Source organism: Phyllostomus hastatus, unplaced genomic scaffold (genome assembly GCF_019186645.2).
Source record: "Phyllostomus hastatus isolate PE091 unplaced genomic scaffold, TTU_PhHast_1.1 phas_scaffold_1066, whole genome shotgun sequence".
In the NCBI taxonomy this organism is placed as follows: Eukaryota; Metazoa; Chordata; class Mammalia; order Chiroptera; family Phyllostomidae; genus Phyllostomus; species Phyllostomus hastatus.
This window is the reverse complement of record NW_025334004.1, coordinates 31996468-32018056: the sequence shown is the minus strand read 5'-3', so window position 1 is coordinate 32018056 and position 21589 is coordinate 31996468. Positions and strand designations below refer to the sequence as shown.

The 21589-nt window shown below is 59.7% G+C and overlaps 1 protein-coding gene across 2 annotated transcripts in view; it reads right to left on the bottom strand.

The window, feature by feature from the left end:
• Positions 1-21589, bottom strand: part of DOCK1 (dedicator of cytokinesis 1) — a 345843-nt gene that overhangs the window by 224944 nt on the left and 99310 nt on the right. For both annotated transcript variants that reach the window (XM_045853767.1, XM_045853768.1), the window contains exons 24-25: positions 8409-8479; positions 5128-5234 (exon numbers count right to left, since the gene is read on the bottom strand). In XM_045853767.1, coding sequence (XP_045709723.1) covers positions 5128-5234; positions 8409-8479 — 178 coding nt within the window. The remainder of the gene's footprint in view (positions 1-5127; positions 5235-8408; positions 8480-21589) is intronic.

The following is a 21589-nucleotide window of genomic DNA, read 5'->3' as shown; positions in this document are numbered from 1 at the left end:
AGTGTGCTCAAGTCACCACGCGGCAGAGGAGGAAAAGCGCTGTTCATGCTCCGCTGTTACTTAAAATCATCCGTCTCGGGGCTGCCAGCCGGCACCGCTCATTAGCAGCTGTCGGCAGAGCCGTCCCGCTGACGCGCTCCAGGGTGACAGGGGAGGACTACCTTCGGTGGCTGCCACACACGGCGGCCCCACGCCGACGTCCCCCTCCCCGCGTCATCCGTCCAGTGGACAAACCTGCCACAGAGCAGCTCTGGGTTTGAGGCTCCTTCCGACAGAGAAAGGAGTTCCGTCCATCACCCACAGTGGAGAAGCCAAAGACATTCTCATTTTGACTTGTTTACGGATCAAAGCATTGAGGTCTATTTTATTACAGGCCTGTATTAAACACACAGCTGTTCTTTCTGCCACTTAAGGCACAAGAATTCGACGCATAGAAAACGTGTTGGAGATAATACGTTTCCCACCTTGGACCTAACCGCGGTGAAAACAGCCCCGGGATCTGACGTCAGTATTTCCCAGGAGCCGGTCCCAGCGGGTAGCCAGGCCCTTGCCCGCAGCCCCCAGGCGGGGGCTGCCGTGACTCATGTCCCCGCCATGGGGACGGGGGACTTCCTAACTGGGAGAACCGTTCACCTTGAAAATGAGCGCGAGGAGAGGAATGGAAGCTCTCCGCACCGACACTGTTAGGGAGCCCTGTGCTGTGCAGACGCGGGACACGGACGAAGTCCGGCGGGGCCGACGGGCGTTGTGCAGGGGGCGCCTGCTGGCCGGACCGAAGGGAAGGGTCCTGGACTGGCCCGCTGCACCTCCTCCGAGGGAAAGCACCCAGGAAACAAGAGAAGGGGGGGGCAGGGGCACCGGGCTTACAGCCCGGGAACCCACCAAGAGGATTAAACCACTGTCCGGACGAGAGAGGCACTGTCCGCCAGCCAGTCTTCAAACCTTCACTCAACTCTCACCACCCCCCAAACCACCTCAACTCGCAGCGGTCAGCACAGCGAGCTCCACCGAAGATCTGTCTCCTGTTTTCGCCGCTTTCGACGTGCGGGCCTGGCGAGACGAGGTCTTGAAAGGTGGAGAAGGGAACCGGTGTTCGCCGGACCGGGCTTCCCGAAGTTCTCGGGTGAAGGGCCGCAGCGGAACGGAGCCCCCGGAGGTCCCCAAGCACGTGCCCACGCAGAGGCTTCTTCCAAGCGTGCCCAGTGCTCCGACTGAATCCCAAGGTACCGCGATCCAGTTTCAGGAACGTTAGTGTAAGACACTTTGTGACGACAGACCCTAAACCTCGGCGTCCTAGTGTTTAAGGTTCGGTTTACTGACGTAGAAGTTCCTCGTTTCTGTGACGGGATTTAAGCTTCCATTCTCACGGCTTTGGGCAGATCTGGGCAACCACATGACCACACGGAAATAAGGCTGCAAAGGCACAAATCAGGCCGCTCTGACCCGGCCGTCCCTTCGTCTCTTGCTTTGAAAACCGGCTCGCTCCACAGCACAGGCGGCATGCAGGAGCCGTCCCTCGAGTGAGGCACAGCGTCTACTCAACCACGTCCACGCGGTCCGGTCACACGGCAGACAAGGCTTGGGAGCCGTCTCCGCCCACTCACGGGCTCTCGTGTACATCCCGCTGACAGGTCCGGGGTCCCTCACCGCCCTCAAAGCAGAATATCCAGGGCGGAGCCCAGACAGCAGCACGGGGCCAGGCCCTCCCTCTTCTGACACGCCGCCAGCCACTCTGAACACCCCCCGCACCCGGGCAGGCCCTCTGAGGGTGCGCCGCGACCTCCGGGGACAGCAGGGCTGGCTGCAACCTGCAGACTCGGAAGCCGTCACAGGTGCCCGGGCATCTGGTATCCCCTTTTCCCCTTTTCCGTTAGTTTGAGATGTTCCGTGATTTTCACAGAAAGCTACGACGAGTCCAGAGATAGGCTGGGACTGCCCCCCTCCCTCCCCACATCCACCACGATGGGGATAAGTACAATAATCGGCACTCGGAAGACAATCTGAGTTTTACAAAACTGCTCCAGGTGAAGCGTCCCAGTGGGGACACAGGTGCGCAGGCGGCGGCAGGAACAGCCACCGAGGCGTCCACACAGGTTGGGGCCAGACGAACATGACCCAGTTTGCGAGAAGACACACCTCCGCCTGCAGCCTGACAGACAAACTCGGCTGGGTCACCATCGTCGGGCTCCGTGTCCTCTAGAGGGACCGAGAGGAGCGACAGGGAGGGAGGGGATGGAACAGCCAGGGCGCCGGGAGCCCCGGCAGACGGGGACCCACACCCGTGGGGGCAGGTCTCCTGCAGAGGGGCATCATGAGTTCGGGGTCACTGCCGGCCACTCCCGCTGAAACGGGACTCTTACAGTGAGGGGCTGCTGTTGGTGCTGAGGGCGGCTGGGAAGAGGTTTCGGAGCAAAGGGGGTGTCTGCCGGGAGGTGTCACGTGTGCTGACGACCGAAGTCCAGGCCTGGGGCCCCCGCCCAGGGACGCCCCCGCCCCCACGCTCCGGAGAGCGTTGCGGGGGGCTGGTGCGCTGGGCAGCTCGGCAGCTGCACCTCGCTCTGTCAAACTCTAGACATCTGGGCGCGGGGTGGGGGGGAGGACTCGGTCTGACTGGTCCCCCCGGGGACAGGAAAGAGGACACCACGACGTTTTCCACAAACTAACAACAGATGGAGCACAGGAACAGATCACAGCCTTTGTCCCGCCTCAGAGAACGGGTGGGCTCCACACGTCTGTATCCAGGGCGGCAGGGAACAGTGTGCGGCGGGGGGGCATCTCTGTGAGAGGGGCCGGCCTTCCCCGGGGGGCGGGCGGGCCGGACGCTGCCTGCCGGCTGCCCCAGAGAAGCAGGGAGCCTGCAGAGGAGAGAAACCGGGGCTGCCCCCGCTGCCCCCGCCCAGAAAGAGCCTTAGAATGTATTCAACGTCCCCGGGGACCAGCGCGCTCTGAATGAGGCACCCCAGGGGCTGGCGAGGGGCTGCACGCGCACGGAGCTCCCCTGCGGGCTCCAGTGACCCCCACTGATCGGGCAGTCCCGGGGCAGCTTGCAGGACAGGAAGCTTCGGGCTCGTTTCGGCTCATTGAGCCCAAGATAACTGGAGGTCCGCGTGTTTCAGACTCTCGTTCACTGCGTGACGGGTACAAGTTGCTCCTAAGGTTAAACTCCTAAGTTTGTACTTAAAAAGATACAACTTATTCCAAAATATCACGTGTCCCGGTAACTCCTTATTGAGCAAAGCTGTTGCTTAAAAAAAAAAAGAAAAAAAGCTGTAAGTGCTTAATAAAAGCTACAGATGTGTATTTGCAGGCGGCGGACTTCCAGAACAGGGTTCGCGGCCGTCTCCGCCGGCAACCGGCGGGACGAGCACGGGCGCAGAAGCCGGGCACTGACCGGCCTTTCCGCGCGCTAAAGGAGGGGGTTTCCACAGAAGAAACCGTTGCCTTGAAATACGTCCCTAGAAGAATTTCTACTGCCAGTATGTTTTATTAAACCCCTTATGTCTCAGGGTCTCACTCCGAGAGAGCTAAATGGTGTGTATGTGGGACAGGGTTTTACAACAGAAACGTGGAATACACGTACACATGTCCTCCTGAGGGTCCGCCCATCTCAATGCTCGGAGCCACGTGCGACCTGCCCACGGACAGCGGTGATTCGTGGACGACCGCGCACGCAGGAGGCACTGGCGGTGGGGTGTGGGTGCGGGGCTGCAGGGCCGGGAGGAGGGGTGTCACGAACCTACCTAGCAGGACTGAGCAGTAACACTCCCAGGGGTCATGCGTGCTCTGGCATAATAAAGTTTAGTCCCTGCGGAAGGACGCAGAGAAGCACTGTGTCCCCACCCACCCCTCTGTCACCACGGCTTCCTGGGGCCAGCGTCTCCCCACACTCAAGCAGACCCCGGAGGCGTGAGCAAGCCAAGGGCCAGTGCTCTGACGAGAGCCTGAGCGACGGGCAGTCGGGGTTAAGGGTCCGAGGAGACACATGGGCTTTGAGTAGCAAACCGTGGCAAGAGAGGGACGCGCTTCTGTGACACTGAGACGTGAGTGCCTGGCCCGGAGAGGGGTCTGCCGGGAGGGCGGCCCTCCGTGCGCCGGGGTTCTGTTCCCCAGACGACCACCCACTGGAACGTCCCCTGGGGGCTCCCTGAGCACCTGTGTCCCCTTAACATCCCCCTTAGTGTGCGCTTCGCTGCAAGGGCAGAGTCCAGCGTGTTTCATCAAGTTAAACCAGGAAATAAGGTTAACGTGAGCAGGCCCGCACAGGGTCCGGAAGCCAGACACACACGGCGTCTCAGTGCAGCCGCTAACTCGACAAGAACGTCCATCCGAGAGCCCCGGCTGGGTCGGGGGAGGGCGGGGAGAGGGGGCTGCCCGGCCCTGGAGCAACGCCGTGCCTGAGGGCGAACGCGGCGGCCAGGCGTCCGGACAGCAACGGACAGAGTGAGTCCGTGCTTCTCGGTCCGCACGCCCCCTGCAGCTCCCGCCGCTGCCTCCAGTCAGTGTGGAAGGCTATGCAATCGGGCACAGGTCTGCAGCTTTCCACAGAGCTGCCGGACAAGCGTTAATTGTGAATTCAGCGAGTCCAGAGAGAAGGGAATGGTGAGTGAAAAGGGCAGGGAGGTGACACCGAGGATGGAGGCCTTTCCTCGGGGTAACCGAGGGGAGAAATCATGACCGTCCGCGTTCCCTGGAGCGGGGCTGGGGAAACCCCATCCAAGGCCACGGCGTTCGGCCCGAGACAGAGCCATCGCGTCTGCACGGAAAGAAAACTTCACACTTTTTTTTTTTTTTTTGCAATCAGCTCCACAGCGGCCAGTGATTGCCGCCCCAGGAGCGCCACGCACACGCGGTGACGGCCACAATGCAGGCTGATTGCCCGAGGGCCCGGGCCGCCTCAATCACACACTGGGAGGCTCTGCCGGCCTTCCTCCCCGACGCGCCGCCCGTGCGGGATGCCCGAGCCCTCGCTGTGCTCCCTGGGAGTACTGGGTCCTCCTGCCTCGGCACGGGGCTGACGTCGCTGGCCGCACCCCCACTTCCTCTGGCACGGAGAGGGGAATTCGGGGGGGCGAGGTCTGCGGGCAGCGACGCAAGGGACAGCGCGGCGACTCTCCGGGGGCCACTCACCGTGCTGGGTGAAGAGGTCACTGTGAACGATTTCGATCAAGCAGTACAGCTTCTGGACGGTCAGCAGGCCCGCGGGGACATTGAGGATGAACTCGGTGAACACGGTGCTGGGAGAGAAAAGACACGGTGGAAGCGTTTAGGGTCGGACAGCGGAGGGCCTGGAGCGCTGCAGGACGGCGCGGAGACGCCAGGCCGGTCGGGGGTCGCGAACTGCCGCGGGGTGCCGGCTGGTGCCCGTCACACGGCACGGGCCGACGTCCCGCCCAAGGAAGGGACCCTTTGAGGTGTTGTTCCTCACGGCACACCCGCTCACGTGGCCACCACACACAGGGCAACAACGGGTGTTGGCTGGGATGGGGGGCGGGAGCCCTGCACCGCGCCGATGGCACAGTCCTGTACACTCCCGGGCCGCTCCTCTTCACGGTGCCGCAAACGGTCTCCGCGGGGGTCAGCACTCCCACCCCTGGGTCTACACCCGAGAGCCACGAAAATACACGTCCCCACAAAACCTGGAGCGCGAATCGCAGCGACACCACTCCTCCCACTCAGGAAGGAGCGAACACGGCCCAGGTGCCGGCTGGTGGGTGGAGAGACACAGTGTGGGGTCCTGCTCCAGGCTGCCCACTCACAGAAGGGGCTCGGACACCCAGGTGGGCTCTGGCAGGGACCACCTGACCTCACAACGCTGCGTGAGAGAAGACGGGCGCCACATAGCGCACGGCCCCTTTCATACGGAAGGGCCAGAGAGGGCGAGTCTGGACAGACAGCAAGCTGAGCGGGCGCCCCGGGCTGGGCTGGGCTGGGTGGGGGCATGGAAGGACAGGTAACAGGCGCACGGAGCCTACAGTGGGATCGCGGTGACGCCACAGAGCCCTGGGACAGCAGGGCACACTGTCACTGAAACGCTGACACCGATGAGTGTTGCAGCACAGAAATCACGTCTCAGGAGCACTGCTTTTAAAAAAACTTACTTCTACCAATGGCCAAAACACCTAGGAAGGGGTATTAGGAGAACACTTGCTAGCAACCAAAGAAACCCAAATTAAAATTGTGAGGTCCTTTCTCCCCAGCGATATTGGCACAGGTTTATACAGTGATAACTCCAAATATTGGCAGACTTTGCTACGACAGACACCCAACGCACCGGCAGGAGTGGGGTTTGACCTTGGGGAGGGCGCATGGATGGCAGCCATTCAAAGTCTTCCAGGAACGCGCCAGGCCCAGCAAATCCCACTTCTGTCCGTGCTAATAGGGGCAGAGACGATAGGGCTGTGCAAATCTGACCGTTGCCCACTTCACCGCAATGAAAAACTGGACCCAGCCTCGCGCGGGGCACAGCAGCCCCGCGGCCCGCCCCCCGAGACCTCACCGCCCGAGCGGGCGCGGAAGAACTGCCGCTCGCCAGTGAGCCGTGGCGAGCAGCTGACTCAGCGCAAAAGTGGGCTGTAGCGGCGCCGTGCCGCGCCGCCGCGGTAAAGATTAATTGGGTGATGCGTGGCCAGTGCTCTGGGGAAGCCTGTCTTCCGCGGAGAGAGCACATAATCGATGCGCCTCTTGTTGTTCCCGAGACGGATGGCGGGCCGGCCCGGGCCGGAGCAGGAGGGGAGTCGTTAAGGGCTATGATGTGGAGGACGGCCTCGGGCTGCGGGGCAGTGGGGTGTCGGGAGAGCGGGCGCCGACCGGGAGGTGACGGTCGCTGCATGTCGGGGGGGCGCAGTGGGGTGCACGAAAGGTAACTGGCTGGAAGGATCCGGGGGAACGGAGTCTGGGTTGGTCTCCTGGGGTCTCTCCTGTTTCACCCACACACGAGTCAATTTTCTAAACAAGAAAAAGTGCGCACGTAGTGTGACGTGTCGTTTCTTTTTTTTTTAAGCAGTAGACAAGGCGTCCGCGTGCAGACGGGGCCAAGGGCCCGGGGAGACGGGGCTGGCCCTGCGGGAGGCATTGTCTCCGGTTCTCCATGGGGGCACGGGGTGCCGCCCCCCACGGGGAGGGGCTGGCCCCTGCACACGGTGAGGACAGGCTCAGCCTGTGGTTGCAGCCCCCACGTCAGCACTCCCCGGAAGCGCCTGGAGGACTCAGCGGACCTGGGCAGGACGTCGGGATTCAGCGTCTTCGGGCCAGCTCCAGGGGCGGCCGGGCCGCTGGGCCAGGGACCATTCCAAGAGCCGGGGGCAGGGATGAGCCCAGGGGCCCGGGAGGGCGGACACGGCGCCCAGGGGCCCAGACAATCCTCCCTGTCTCGATCAGGGCCTGCTAAGCTCTGACCAGCGCTGTCTGTCTCCGGAAGCACACAGCCAATGCGTCCACGCGGGGCAGGAAATGCTCAGGCCCGCTGGACACAGGATGATCCGGGGAGAAGAGCACCTCCTGGCGGGCCCACCGCCCGTCCCGTCCCGGGCACGAGGGGCCCGCGGTGGCCGCGGTCGAGTGTGCGAGGGATGAGCGTGCTTTACCCAGTGTAACTGTCAGCGGAGGGAGGGCCCTTCACTAGTACCCAGGTGGCTCTTCAGGCTGGTAACAACGGTGCCATCACCTCGATGTATCTTGTGTCAAATGTTAAAACAAGAACAAAAACGGACAAAAATGGTGCTGCCGACGACCAGGATCACAAAGACCGTGCACCCTCTGGCCCTTCCAGAGGCGGCGATGCCCACCCAGGGGACCACTGAGGACGGGCGTGGGGGTGACGGTGGCAACACCAGGGCGGAAAGGAAGGACCCGGTCCCCGGCCTCCCTCCTGGGTCTGGAAGCCCCGTGACCAGCTTCCCCCGAGTTTGTTTGCTTGTTTGTTTCCGACATTATCTCAGGTGGCGTCTGACTCTTCAGCCTGAGACTCCCAGCCCCTCCGCTCTCCAGCCGAGGGCCCCCACAGGGCAGCCCTGGGAGTTACGACAAAGAGGAGGGGGACACAGATATTCAAGGCCTCCTGTCAGACGCTCTAGGCGCTGAAAACAAAACCCAGGCCCCACAACTATGTCTGAAAGTCACACCCTAAAGAATGCAAAATGCCCAATGTGCATCATGTGCCCACTGGGCTGCACAGAACCCTCCCAAGAGGAGATGCGGCGACTGGAGACAGGGGATGCCCTTTCCAGACGAAGTCCTACTTAGGGAAGGGCCGCGGCCACCAGCACACGTTCCAGAAGGGTCCCGGCACCGACCCCTGCTGGCAGGACACGGAACCTCGAGCATCTGGTCGACTAAATGTCCCGAGGAGGAGGAGGAGGAGGAGGAGGAGGAGGACTGAGGGAAGGCTACAGCCCAAGGCACCTCCTTACCTGAGCTCTTTGGGGTCAAACACCAGCTTCACATCGTTGACGATCGTGGGCAAGTACTTCAGCGCGGCCCCCTGCAAACCGAGATCAGAGGACACTGCTGAGGCTGAGGCAGTTTGTTGAAAATTCGTGTAAATTTTTAGTGACTATGAAGAACCCCCGCATTCCAAGGAGAGAAAGGTCACATTCCAGATGAGAGTCTGATGGCCAAACATGATGGAAAACAAAAAAAATAAATAAACCTATGATCCCGAACAGGGGTTACTTGCTACCATCTCGGCACAGAATAATAATAATAGTCACATTATTAGACACCAGCACTCAGGACCTGCTGACCACATGCCTGCACTGGAAGCTGTCACGTGATCTCCTCTCTGACCCGAGCGAGGCTACATACAGAACGCGCAGACCTGGGGCCGCGGCGGAGTCCTGGACCGTTCAAATCACTGCCGTGCTCTCATTTCCAGCAATTACAGTGATGGGCTTCGTTCCCTCCAGGTCAGTTCTCCTGTGTATATCTGTGCAACTCTTAGGTAGGAATCATTTTTTTCTGTAGTAACGTTACTTCCCACATCGATACTATGTACCTTCTGGAAAACCCACACTTGGAAAAAACAGACGGGTGTTGTACTACGCTTCCACATTTTCTCTCTAATTCCAGCAAGAGGCCAACAGGAAGTGAGGGGTGCTGGCAGGTAAGGAAACTGACGATGGAGACATCAATCACTTTGCCCCTGGTCACTCAGCCCGGGCGGAAGTGGGCCAGAATTCAGATTCGGTCGGATGGGAGGCCAGAGCCTCTGCCTCCTCGTCCATGTCCGTCCGGGCAAGGTCCTGCATGTTAGGGGTTCTGGCCGGGACTGTGCACCCCCCCCTCTACCTGAGACCCTGACTCCTTTCACCCGGCCGGCTCCCACTCCCTGCACGAAACAGAGGAAAGTAACAGGCGTGCGTAAATACCTCCAGGGGTTGTGTCAAAGCTGAAAACCAGTGGAAAGCAGAAGAGGAGAGCAGCCCGAACACTGGAGAATACAACACCCGTTACCTAAACAGCTGTCAGCCCTGTTTCCCAAAAGCAAGTAGGCAGACACCCAGGTCAAACACAATGCCCTGAACGTATATGGCCAATTAAGTGATGTACAACCAAGGAGCCCAGGCTCCTCCCCCGCCACCTGATGAAGTTCACTGCATACCTCACATTCTATGTAACAATTAACTTCGTACCCAGCATATTCAAAGAACTCTTAAAACTCAGTAAAGAGAAAGCACTCTTTCCCCCAAAATGAGTCAAAGATCTGATGAGACGCTTTTCCGGAGAAGATACCAGCACGGCGAGTAAGCAGGTGGAAGGACACCAGCGTCCCGAGTCACCAGGAAGTGCAAATCGGAACCACGGGACGTCCCCGGCACCCATCAGAGCTGCTCCAACAAGCCCCCCCCCACCCCCCGGCAGGACGGAGCGCGGTCTGCAGACACTGGTCTCGACAGGAAACCAGCTCAGCGGCTTCGGAAACGCACTGGGCAGTTTCTGACAAAGCTCGATGTACCCTCTCCACGTGGCCCGGCAAACGCATCCCTGAGCACTGGCCCAGTGAAAGGAAAACTTCTGTTTGCCCGAAACCCTGAACGTCAACGTGGGCGGCAGCTTTACTTGTACCCGTGAAAAACTAGAAACATGCTCAGTGTCCCCCGGGAGGGGGGTCCGCTCAGTGAGTGATGCACCACTCAGGGACGAGAAATGCGAAAGTTTCAAAAGCCCACGGGAACACACCACACACGAACCTCCAATGCACTCTGAGAAGTAGAGGCTACATACGAGTCATTTCATTTGTAGAACATTCTGGAAAAGGCAAAACTATGGGGATCAAAGACATCTCAGTGGTTGTCGGACTGAAGGCAGGGGTGATCTCATGCACCTTGGGAACGGGAGGAAGGAGGGAGTTAATGGAACTCTTCTCTGTAAGACTGCAAACACACTGCACCTTCATTCCACAACTGAGTAGAAATATGTGTATTACCCGGACGGACAGGCATGGAACACACCGGAGAGGATGCTGGGACGGGGCCTCACCCCCGGTGCCTACGGGTCACGCGGTCAGATTCAGGTGGCTTCCAGTCTCCTGACCCGGAAGATGTGAGGGCGGTGCATGTGCCGGACACCCTCCCCGGAGCCCCACTCCACTGGCACAGCGAGCCCTCGGGACAACCCCCGGGAGGTCTGTGATTCCCCCTTTCTCGGGCGAGAAGGTGGAGGCGCAGACCAAGGGGTGTCACTGGCCCCAACGCAAACTGCTCGGACTTGCAGCCGTCCGCCCACCTGCAAGGTCACGGTGAAACCACACAGAGCCTGGCGCTCCGCGGTCAGGACCAGAGAGGACGGGGGCGGGCGAGGGGGCAGCCTTCTGCGCTGCAGAACCGCTCCCCTGTCCCGCCCAGGAGCTGACCCCAGCTGCACGCTCACCGGCCGGTCACAGGACCCCGACGGCCTGCGCTGAGATGCGACTTCTGAAAGAGCATCGCACAGAAACAACTCCTTCCAGGTTCTGAGAGTCTTGTTCCACAGCCTCGAGGCCGCTCTCAGAAACCGACATCTAGCAACGAGCGTCTGCACGGCTGGCTGCTCGGGCCCTGCGGCGTCTCGCCGAGCCTGTGCCGGTGCCGAGGGTGAGGGGCTCGTCAGCGGCACGGTGCGGTGCGTTTCATCCCGCGCCCAACTAAGCATCCTCTGCCTGCAGCGACCGGACTGACTCCGCGTCGCAGGACGAAGCAGACAAGACAGACTACACGGGCCTTCGGGTCCCACCTCCCACTCTCCGCCCCGAGGCCAGCGGGGGCTACGTCAAACCTCCGGATGCCGGGGCCGTGTCTGCCGTGACCCCAGGTCACGCGAACGAAGGACAGCCTGCCAAGGGCCCTGAAGACAGGAGAACCTCCGTGACGCCCAGACGGACGGCGCTTCACACAAAACCACCTCTTACCTCTCAAGGACAGCCACCTCTCTCCTTTCACACCTCGAAGTGGCCATCTTTAGCTCCCCGGAAAGCTGGGCTCCCCCCCCCTCACGGGAGCAGGCAGCCAGGACCGGCAGAGGGGACTCCGGCACACACCCACCGCAGGCTCGCTGACGTTCTCGCGGAGCCCGTGCCCCCGTCCACTCACGTTCCAGACCACGTCCAGCTCCACCCGCTTCTAGCGCTGGCCCCTGGTCCGGAACCCCAAGTGTTCGGGGTCGTGCCGGTGCTCACACGAAGGCGCCCACCTCCTCTGCGGGGTGCGGCGGCTTCACCCCATCCAGGCCCCCCTCCAGCGGAATGAGCTGCGGCCTCAGGAGCCTCCTGAGGTGGAGGTGCAGGGCAGAGCACCCCATGGACAAAGCGGGGTTCCTGCCGGTGGACTGACGGCAGCCAGAATCTTGCCCACGGAAGGAAGCCCCCAGATATAGAAGATATAGAGGTCCCGGGGGCCGCCGGAGAAGCCACGCCGGCAGGAGCCGCGGAGCCACAGGGCGGGGCTCCGGGCTGGGGGCTCAGGGGCTCTGGCGTTCGCCATCTGCGCTCCTCGTGGTCAAGCCCGGAGGCTCGCGGCACCTGCCCGTGTGGCCGACGGGAGAATGGTGAGCAGGGGAGAGAGCTCAGCGTCCCAGCAACACCGCCTGCTGCCCAGCGGGCACTGGCCCGCACCGTCAGTCCCGGAGGGGGCGGGATGGGGGGGTATGTGTGCAAACACTGAGGCCAGTGCCCTGCCGCTGGCACCGCGCGGGCTCTCAGGCACTCTCAGGCACGACGCTCCGTCCGGTGAGGACTTTCACGCACAAAGTCCTACAGAAAGTGATGAATAATATTCGGGAGAATCACGTGTCAAATCGCGAAGGCGTCAGGATGATGGGTAACAGAGGTTTGTTTCTCTTTTTGTCTCATTCTCATTATTCTTTTGTAAGTCGGCTGCTTATCTAATAAAACCCTGCTCAGAACGTGGGAGGATCCTTTGAGTGGTGGGCGGGGGCCGGGACCCCAGGGTGTGCCCCAGGCCCTGGCCGGGTCCCTGCAGGCAGTGGGACGGTCCCCAGTCCATTCACTGGGGGTGGGAGGGGGTGGGGGATAGGAATGGGGCGTGAGGCCTGTGGAGGTGCCCTAGAGTCAGGGCACCCAGTGTGGGGTGGGGCCTCTCCCTCCACCCGCCGGGGCGGACCTGTGAACCCCATCATGGCGAGGGCGCGCCCTAACGCCAGGGGCTGGAGCCGGGGGAGGGAACTGCCCGCCCAGGAATTCGGGGACTTCACTGCCCTCACCTTTCCCTACTCACTGCTGGTTCCTTAAGTCATTAATTAAGCTTATCAAATCAATGCGTGCTTCCTGAGAAAGTAATTTCTCCAGATTTGACTTTAAACCTATTTAAGTCAACGTAATGGCAGTTTAAGTCCTGGCTCGCTTCGCTCTTTGAACTTGGCAAAGCTTTCATCTGTCCCTCCAGGGCCGGACAAGTCCAATTCCCAGTGCCTCCGGGCCTCGGGGCCATCGACGCATGGGCTCTGACACTCGGACGTGCTGAGAAATGCGGTGAGTGCCGGCGCACTCCGGCACAACACAACGGCTCCGGGGAAAACTGAAATCACCTCCAAACGCAACAGGGCTCCCCGCCGCTGAGCACCGATGAACAGCCAGCAAGCCCGGGACGACACCCACAGACCGAACTACAGAGAGCCGTGGCCAGCAGGACACTATGTGTACTTACATTAAAGGACAGGCAAGACCTCCGGTCAAGGTGGCGGCACAGGGGAACACGGCTCGCGTCCCTGCACACCCGCGTCAAAATTACAACTAAACCGCAGAACAGCCGTCATTCGGAACCGGCAGAAGTGGAAGTCCTGCAACTGCGGGATTCAAGGAGAAACCACATCAAGACCGGTGGGAGGGGCAGAGACGCAGCACAGGCTGGCCCCACGGCCACGCGTGGCAGATAAACATCGAGAGGCGTGTCTCAGCAGGGAGGAGTCCCAGCCCCGGAACAGGCCCCCCAGCCCCTGTGGAGGAGAAGTCACCATAACTTCCTGCTGCAAACACCAGCAAGGGCTGAGGCTGTGGAAGGCACTTCTGGAGCCCCCAGCAGTCCCTCTGAGAAGGCCCCCACACAGACTCACTCAGACTCACTCCCTCTGAGCCCCAGCACCGGGGCGTCAGAGGTGTATGGGGAGGAACGGAAATGTGGGACACCAGGGTGAGAGCCAGAAGGGGGGGCAGCTTTCTCCCGGACAGAAGTGCCGGCAGAGGCCGCTGTTCCCTTTCTGAGACCCCCCCGCCCCCCGGCCCCCAGAGCCAGCAGGCGGGCACCGTATCTGAGACACCATCCACCTGGCTCTCACTGTCTGCCCCGCCCCGGTGATTCCCCGAGGCCCTGCCTCCCCCAACCTTCCGGCCCACCCAGGCCGTTCCCAGAGGTTTAGCCACATGAATGGACCGTGCTTCAGAGTTTCCTGAATTCTGTCAAACAAGCGGCATCGGCCTCAGAGAGCACCGTACCTCTCACTAAGCTGCCCCAGGTCACGCTGCCCTGGAGTAGCCAAAGAACATACACGCATGACCCATGGACATGGACCATGGTGGAAGGACTGATTGCCTGAGAGAGGGGAAGGGAGTGGGGGCGGGGTGCTGGGTGTGGGAGGGCAAAGGGGGAAAATTGTGTAATTTAATAAAAAAGAAAAGAACGCCCTGGCTGGCACAGCTCAGTGGATTGAGCGCAGGCTGCAAACCAAAGTGTCGCAGGTTCGATTCCCAGTCAGGGCACATGCCTGGGTTGCAGGCCACGGCCCCCAGCAACCGCACATTGATGTTTCTCTCTCTCTCTCTCTCTCTCTCTCTCTCTCTCTCTCTCTCTCTCTCTCTCTCTCTCTCTCTCTCTCTCCTTCCCTTCCCTCTCTAAAAATAAATAAAATCTTTAAAAAAATACTATTAAAAAAAAAGAAAAGAACAAGGAAAGAGGCTGGGTGTGCCCTTTAAAATTGGGTTCACTGCATCATGCCCCCGCAGCCGACCGGGCAGCCAGCACCCGCAGCTCTGAGGAAGGGCGGTGTGGCGGGAGCTCAGCCACACTGTGGTCGGAGGACAGGAAACACGGAGAGACCCGTGTTTCAGAGGTAGAAAGAGGAAACACGTAAAGACGATTAGTAAAGCCTACAAGTCTCTTAATTGCTGGCATAACTTAGATTATAGAAATTAGACAAACACCCTCTTTTCTAAGCAAACCGAGGGGTCATGCATCTCATGAGAATGTCAACACAATCCGAACGGTAAACCAAAAGGAAACGCTCTCTTCCTCGCGAGTGTCGGTTTAACGTTGTGTCTCTCTGCCTAAAAATATTACCGCTGATGATGATTAATAGACACTATTTTAGGGTAAAGTTCAGGCTAGATTATTCAGTATAATTATTTTAATTAAATCTATTAGCATATCTTTATATAAGATTACAAGAGCTATCAATGATACCAAATAAGTTTTTCTTGAATAATGTATGAAGCAATTATTAATTTACATATTTCTCGAGAAAACACATATTCAAAGGATGCCATCGGAAGGTGCTGAGCTAGAACATCATCTGCATGGGCCCCAGGTTCCCCTTTCCCCCTGCGGAGCTCCGGCTCTGGACGGTGGGGGCGTGGCCTCGCAAGCAGCAGCCCAGCGTGAAGGAGGAAAAGGTAGCACAGCCAGGTTGGCCGGCGGGTGTCCCTGGACCCGGGCCTGTGCGTCTGGCGGGGAGTGGGAGACCGGGGGCAGCTGGCCGCACACACGCCCTCACACGCCTGAGGGAGGGGAGCGCAGCCCTCGGAGCGGGAGCAACGGCAGGAGGTCAGGACGCAGAGCGACAGAACGGCGGGCAACGGCGGCCACGCCCTCTGTATTCCTCCCACCCTCGGAACCACAGACGGCCTGTGCCCTCTGGAACTCACACCTAAAAACACCCCGTCTTTGTAATCAAGCTTCCTTGAAGCAGCATCTCCTCTGCAAAGCGGCATTTGCCTCTCCACCGCCGACGCGACGGTCCCTTTCATCACAAGTGTCGCCCGGCAGTGGGAGGGCGTCGCCCCTGTGAGTCATTTCAGGCACCGACCTCACAAAGGCTGAAGCAAGAGTGACGAAAACCACACAGACCCCTCCTGCAACCCGTCAGCGAACCCAGGACGAGCTCCTGCACTGAGGACTGGGTCCGTCACGGCCAAACAACGGAAGAATAGATAATTGGCCTCGCTGATCACTAGTGCAAATCAAAACTGCACTGAGTTATCACCTCACGCCCGGTAAGGTGGCTACGATGAAAAAAAAATAAATGAATAGATAAGTCACGGGTGTTGGCAAGGACAGGGAGGAATCCAAGCCCCCTGTGAACTGTGGGTGGGGAGGAAAAGGGCACAGCCACTAGCACGACACCACGGAGGGTCCTCAAAAAATGAACACCAGGGTTGCCATATGATCCAGCAATCCCACTCCTGGGTTTATGCCCCAAAGAAGTGAAAGCAGGATCCCCAAGAGTCACGGGCACACCCACACTCAACGCAGCATCATTCACAACAGCCCAGAGGCGGACGCGGCCCAAATGCCCATCGGCGGACGGGTGGACAGAGAAAGTGCGACACTATGCACACGCGACGGCACGGAGTCGGCCTCGGGAAGGAGGAGCCCCACGCAGGCTGCAGCGCAGACCAGCCCTGAGGACACGATGCTCGGGGAAACTGGCCGGCCACGGAGACTGGAGCGCCGCCGGGCCCCGCGCGCCCGTGGTGTCGGGAGTCCAACTCGGGGAGACCAGAAGCAGAACTGCGGCTGCCGGGGGCCGGCAGCAGGAGGGGAGGGGAAGCTGGTTAACGCGGACGGAGCTGAGGTTTTACAACATGAGGATGTCCCGGAGATCTGTTCTCACGACTGTGCGAGCAGAGCGGGCCCCGCCTGCCGCACCGCACGCCTGACACCGCCGTGGACCGTCGATGTCGTGTCGGGCAGCTTTCGCCCTGACGGAAACGAGTAGGCAAGAAGCCTCACCTACGTGTGGGGCCTCCCCTGGGGAACAGGGACAGCAGGCGACGGGTCCCCTGTGATTCTCGGGGGGCACGTTGCTATCAAGGGGCAGGACCCCTGAGCACCACTGGCTCCTGCCATGAACGTGTCAGGACAGCCCCGTACATGTGACACACACACCACACATGCCCACACACACACCCACAGGTTCATCGTCACCATGGACCAGCGCCCGACATTCCCAAACAGCTCCTAGTTGAGAAGCACCAGGTTGGACAAGACTCTTCCCACCCATGTGGCTGCGTCACAGACGGGTCCCCAGCGGCCTTCAGCCCTGGCTGGACCACGATGACCCTTCCTGGATGCCCGTGTGGGCCCACAGCGGGGAGGCACCCGGGTTCCCCAACACAGGGCACGTGGGAGACCGGAGAGGAGTCCCCTCAAGGTCAGAGTGAACGAGGGGACAAAGGGTCAGGGCGGAGCCGGCAGGACCGGGCCTGGAGGGAGGGCAGAGCTCCAGCCGGCCCTCGGGGGAGGGGAGCTGCCCGCAGATCCCGGGCAAAGGGGCAGGGCCCCCGGCAACACGACCAGGCGCCAGGGGGGAGAGCGCGAACGAGCGAACGGCAGACCTACGAGAATGAACCCTCCTCTTCGGGGCCCCGGTGCTGCCCTTAACCCCCCACGACCCGCTTGCCAGGAATTAAGTGATGCTAAGTAGGCACATTACCGTAATCTTGGCGAGAATAAATCTGCATTACATTACCAAACGTTCTTTTCATGTTGTCACTGGCACGGCCGTGCATGCAGCTAGAGAGAGCCACGGAGACACGCACAGACCTCCCGGCCGGCCCCCGCAGCCCCCACAGGGGTGAACAGTGGCTACCTCTCTAGACAGCTTCCAGCAGGGAGGCAAAGCCTGACTGACTTCCAGATGATGGCAATTTTCAAAAAAAGTCCTTGGAATCCAGAGGTCAACAGACAGGACGAAGGTTGCGTCTAAAAGCATCTTAAGAGCCTGAACCCCAGCGGAGCGGCTTGGACACAGCGACGGGAGACTAGGACATGTCACCCCTGGGTTCTGCTCACAGTCTCAACAGACTCCCAGGACTGAGCCTTTGGGGTGCAGAACCGGAGGGAGAGGGCCCTCGGGGGAGCGGGGGCTGGCGGGGAGGAGAGAACCCAGCCGTGGGTCTGTCGGTCAAGTGCCTAACCTTCCCCACCCTCCCAGCCCCCTCTCACTGCGCATCCCCGATCCTCAAACAAACCCCTCAGGAGGAGGGTTCAGGGTGTGGACACATACAACAGGCAGAGGAGAGGGTGATGGGAGGTCCTTTTCAGGGGGAGGAAACTGGGGAAGCAGAGAGGGGCCCAGCAGGGGGGACCCAGGCACCCCCTTCACGCTCCCACACCGACCCCGAGCCATGTGCACACGGGCTGCCCTGCGTCCCAGGCACTGACCTACCCACAGCAGGTGACACCGCGTGCCTCCCGGCTGAGCTCCCTTCCTAACGCCCGGCGCCCACAACCGTGAACTTGTCGGGAAACAGTGTGTGTGCTGGTGAAGTCACACTTGGATGTGGTTGTGCCAGGTGAGCGCGGGCCTCCGGCCCAGTGCCCAGGTCCTCACGCAGGAGAAGGGTGGGGACACTCCCACACCGTGGTTTCCAGCAGTGACAGGCCAGCTCCTCGGAAACGGTGCGGGGGCCCGAACGGTCTCTACGACGAGGACGAAAGGAGCGTCGTGACGACCTTGCTCCCGCTGCCTCGTCACAGGGACGGCCACGTCCGCCCTGAAGCCTGGCACCGTCTATGCCAAGGCCTTAGTTAAGCCAGAGGCAATACCATGGAGCCAGGTGGAAGTCCAAGGACACCGGGGAGGACTGCCACCCCCATGTCCTCGACCCCGGGCACCGTCTCGAAGCACCACCCTGAACGTGCTCCCATTCTTGTCTGGAGCACCGTGTCCAACTCGTGCCTCGGCAAACACCTACTATTTAGGTCAGAGGATTCAAGACATGGACACGGAAATTAATAACTTTAAAAAAAATGTACTCAGATGTGCAACGGGGAATATTTATGAACGTTGCCAACCTTACAAAGTGCTTTGGGTTAGGTAATTAAAATTTCTGCTGCAGGTCAGACGCTCTCGTCCTCCAGATGAAAAGCTGGTGGGGGAAGATTAATCATCGCTGTCCCCAGGCGCCAGCGCCGGGCAGCGTCGCTCCCGGAGACCAGGGCGTCACCCCTCTGCTCCCGAGGGCCCTCCCTCACCCCTCCGCACACCCCGGCCTCGTTGAAGATCCCCACGGCCTGCAAAGGCAGAAGCCAGCCCGGCGTCCTGCTCTCCAGGGGGGCCTTTCCTTCCTGGTATCTTAGATGTTGGGGCGGAGTCCTAGTTCTCTGGGGTCCCCGCAGAAGGAGGCAGGATGCCACGGGGGACCCAGGTGATGAGGGTGAGAGAGAGGCTACGAATTCCAGAACTCCTTGGTTTGGTTGTCACAGTTTCTGCGAGCTGGCTGGTGATGCTGTGATACTCACTCAGTCACTCACTCACTTGCTCAGTCACTCATTCATTCACTCACTCACTCACTCACTCATTCACTCACTCATTCACTCACTCATTCACTCACTCACTCAACCAAATGTACTGATTAACTGGAAAATATGCTAAAACCCCAAAGAGGACTGCTGAGCAAGGGTGTGGACCCTCTGGCCGAAACCTTCCAACACCGCGTGTTTCTTCGTCTCTTCAGTGGGTCTGACCACTGAGGGTGGGGCGGCGCCGACCCTCAGCGAACACGGGGCTCCCCGTCCCTCTCAGACGCGAATGCCGCCGCCGTGGGACGGTGTTAGACGCGGCAGTCGCAGGAGAGGCGCCGTAAAATCGTTACAACTGACTTCTCCCAAAACCTGGCTCCAACGTTGTTTTCCAGGTACCACTAAAGGAAGGGACTGTTCCTCTCATGTTTTCTTTCCTGGATGCAGTTCAAATAAATTGGAGTTATTTGGAAAGGGCCACGGTTGTTGCTATTTTTCAGAGGCAATAACAGAAATGATAGATTAATTTCAACCAAAGCGAGGGTTCACCGAAATACATAAAACCAGGCGAAGGTCAATAAATAACGCTGAGGTATCTGCTGTGTGTATAAACAGTAGTCGGGTTAATAGTTTTTAATCCTCTCTGACAGATATGTTTAACTCAGACCTGGAAGCAACATCCCTGTTTGCAGTCTGGAAAAAAAACAAAACAAAACAGTATTTTGCTCTAGAAGACAGGGCCTACTTCCAAAAGCGGCTGAAGGAAGGGAAAATCTGGGGAAGCGACAGGAAACAGTGCAGTGACACCACGTGAGAAAGACAAAAGCACCAACGTCCAATGACAGTCTGAGACTCCACAGCGTGCCTGGCCCCGAGGCAGAGGAGAAGCCGAGGCACCCGGAGGCCACAGACTGGCAGCGGGTGAGATCAGACTTACGGTGTCACGATGACACTCGCAGCCGCCACACAGGGGACAGGGACCCTGCCGACTCCCACCCTGCGTTTGCGAAGCACGCGTCAGACGGAACCGGAGAAACCTCGGCATTACCTACAAAAGGAACTGACAGATGACCGCTGCATTCACCGGGAAACGAAAGGACGTGGTCACCAGCAAAGGAAGGAACTCAGCGCTGGGTCTGCGGAGGTCTGAGGTCTGACCGACACAACGGTGCGTGCAAAGGACGAGGAGGGGAAAAGCTGAGCGTGAAACACCCCCCTCGCTCCCAAGATCTGTATTTGCACCCGAGGAGTCGTTGATCTCTCTGACCAATTAACACCAAAGCTATTTGGGTCCCCTTGAAATAGATGGCCCTAAAGAATGCAGATTCCAGCTCAGTGCTGCTGCTTCCAATGCATCAGACCAACCCTGCAAACACCTGGCTGCCATCCCAAACCCAAGGGAACAGTCAACAAAGAGGAGGCGATGGGGAATGTTTCCTGCAAATAAAGTTTGTTGCCCAAAGTTCCCCGGATGCCCTCAGACTCAAGAAGCCCCTCCCTCCCACCTCGGGCCAGCCTGAACTGAGCTCTGGAACAGAAGTCCAGGATTCTTCCAGGACCCCCTCCGTCCTGACCAGGGTTCACCCTAAAGCTCCAGGAACCAACCCCGCTCCTCAGCACCCTCCCCGAGAGGATGCACAGGGCAGCCCTCGTCTGGCCCGCCCTTCAGCACCATGGACAGCGCCCGGCACAACCTTCTGGGGCTTGGCCCAGGGCACGTTAGCTCTGACACAGACCTAGGAGTCTGTGGTTTCACTGACACCTTTTCGATCTAAAAACTCGTCATCCTGCTCAGGACAGAGGCCAGCCGTTTCAGCACTGTGATCGGAAGACCGTGTAGCAAACTCGACCCCAGGTGAACAAGGCCATGGAAACGTTCCTCACGTTTTCTCCCGTGTCACAACAGCACACAGGGGCAGAGAAGTACCCCGTTCCAAAGCTCTGACAGCTACTGCAAGGTTTTACATAACTTTTAATGGGTTTTTCTTTTTCTCCTACATATCGCAGGAATGCATTTGGAAGATGAAGAAATCACCTTAGGAAAAACAGAAAACAGAGCCACTAATCACCTTCCATTTAGCCTTTTATACGAGTGAACAGGGAAGTCACGTACAATCACACCCATTATGGAGAACTCACTCTGCTTTATTAGCTATCCGCAGGAGGCACCCCTCCTCGCTGCGAGGTTCACCTGGTGAGTCTGTCGTGTGACTGACTCCTGTTTCCATCTCCAACCGTTCCTCAGACCGAAGTGGCCAGGTCAGGGGTCCGAAGCAAAGGGGGCAGCGGGCGCTAGGCCCTGGGCACACCCACTCCAGCCTCACGGCAAGGGGGCCTGACCCAGCAAGGGGCTCGGCCGGCGTGGGGGGGTCCAGACAGTGACGGCCAGGTGTCCCACCCGCCGTGGAGGCCAGTGCAGGAGCATGCTCGGAGTCAGTTCCAGCTCAGGGTTCATCCGTCACAGGTACGTACGGGCGCCCGTGGCGTGCCAGGCCGAGCGCTCGGCAGCCAAGAGCTGCGGTCTGCTGGACCAGCCGGCCGGCCGGCGGCCGGTGCCAACACACCTGCTCACCGGGTCTAACAGACAGACACGCAGAGAGCTTTCGGAGGCCCCTGGGGACAGCAGCACGAAGCACCGGGTA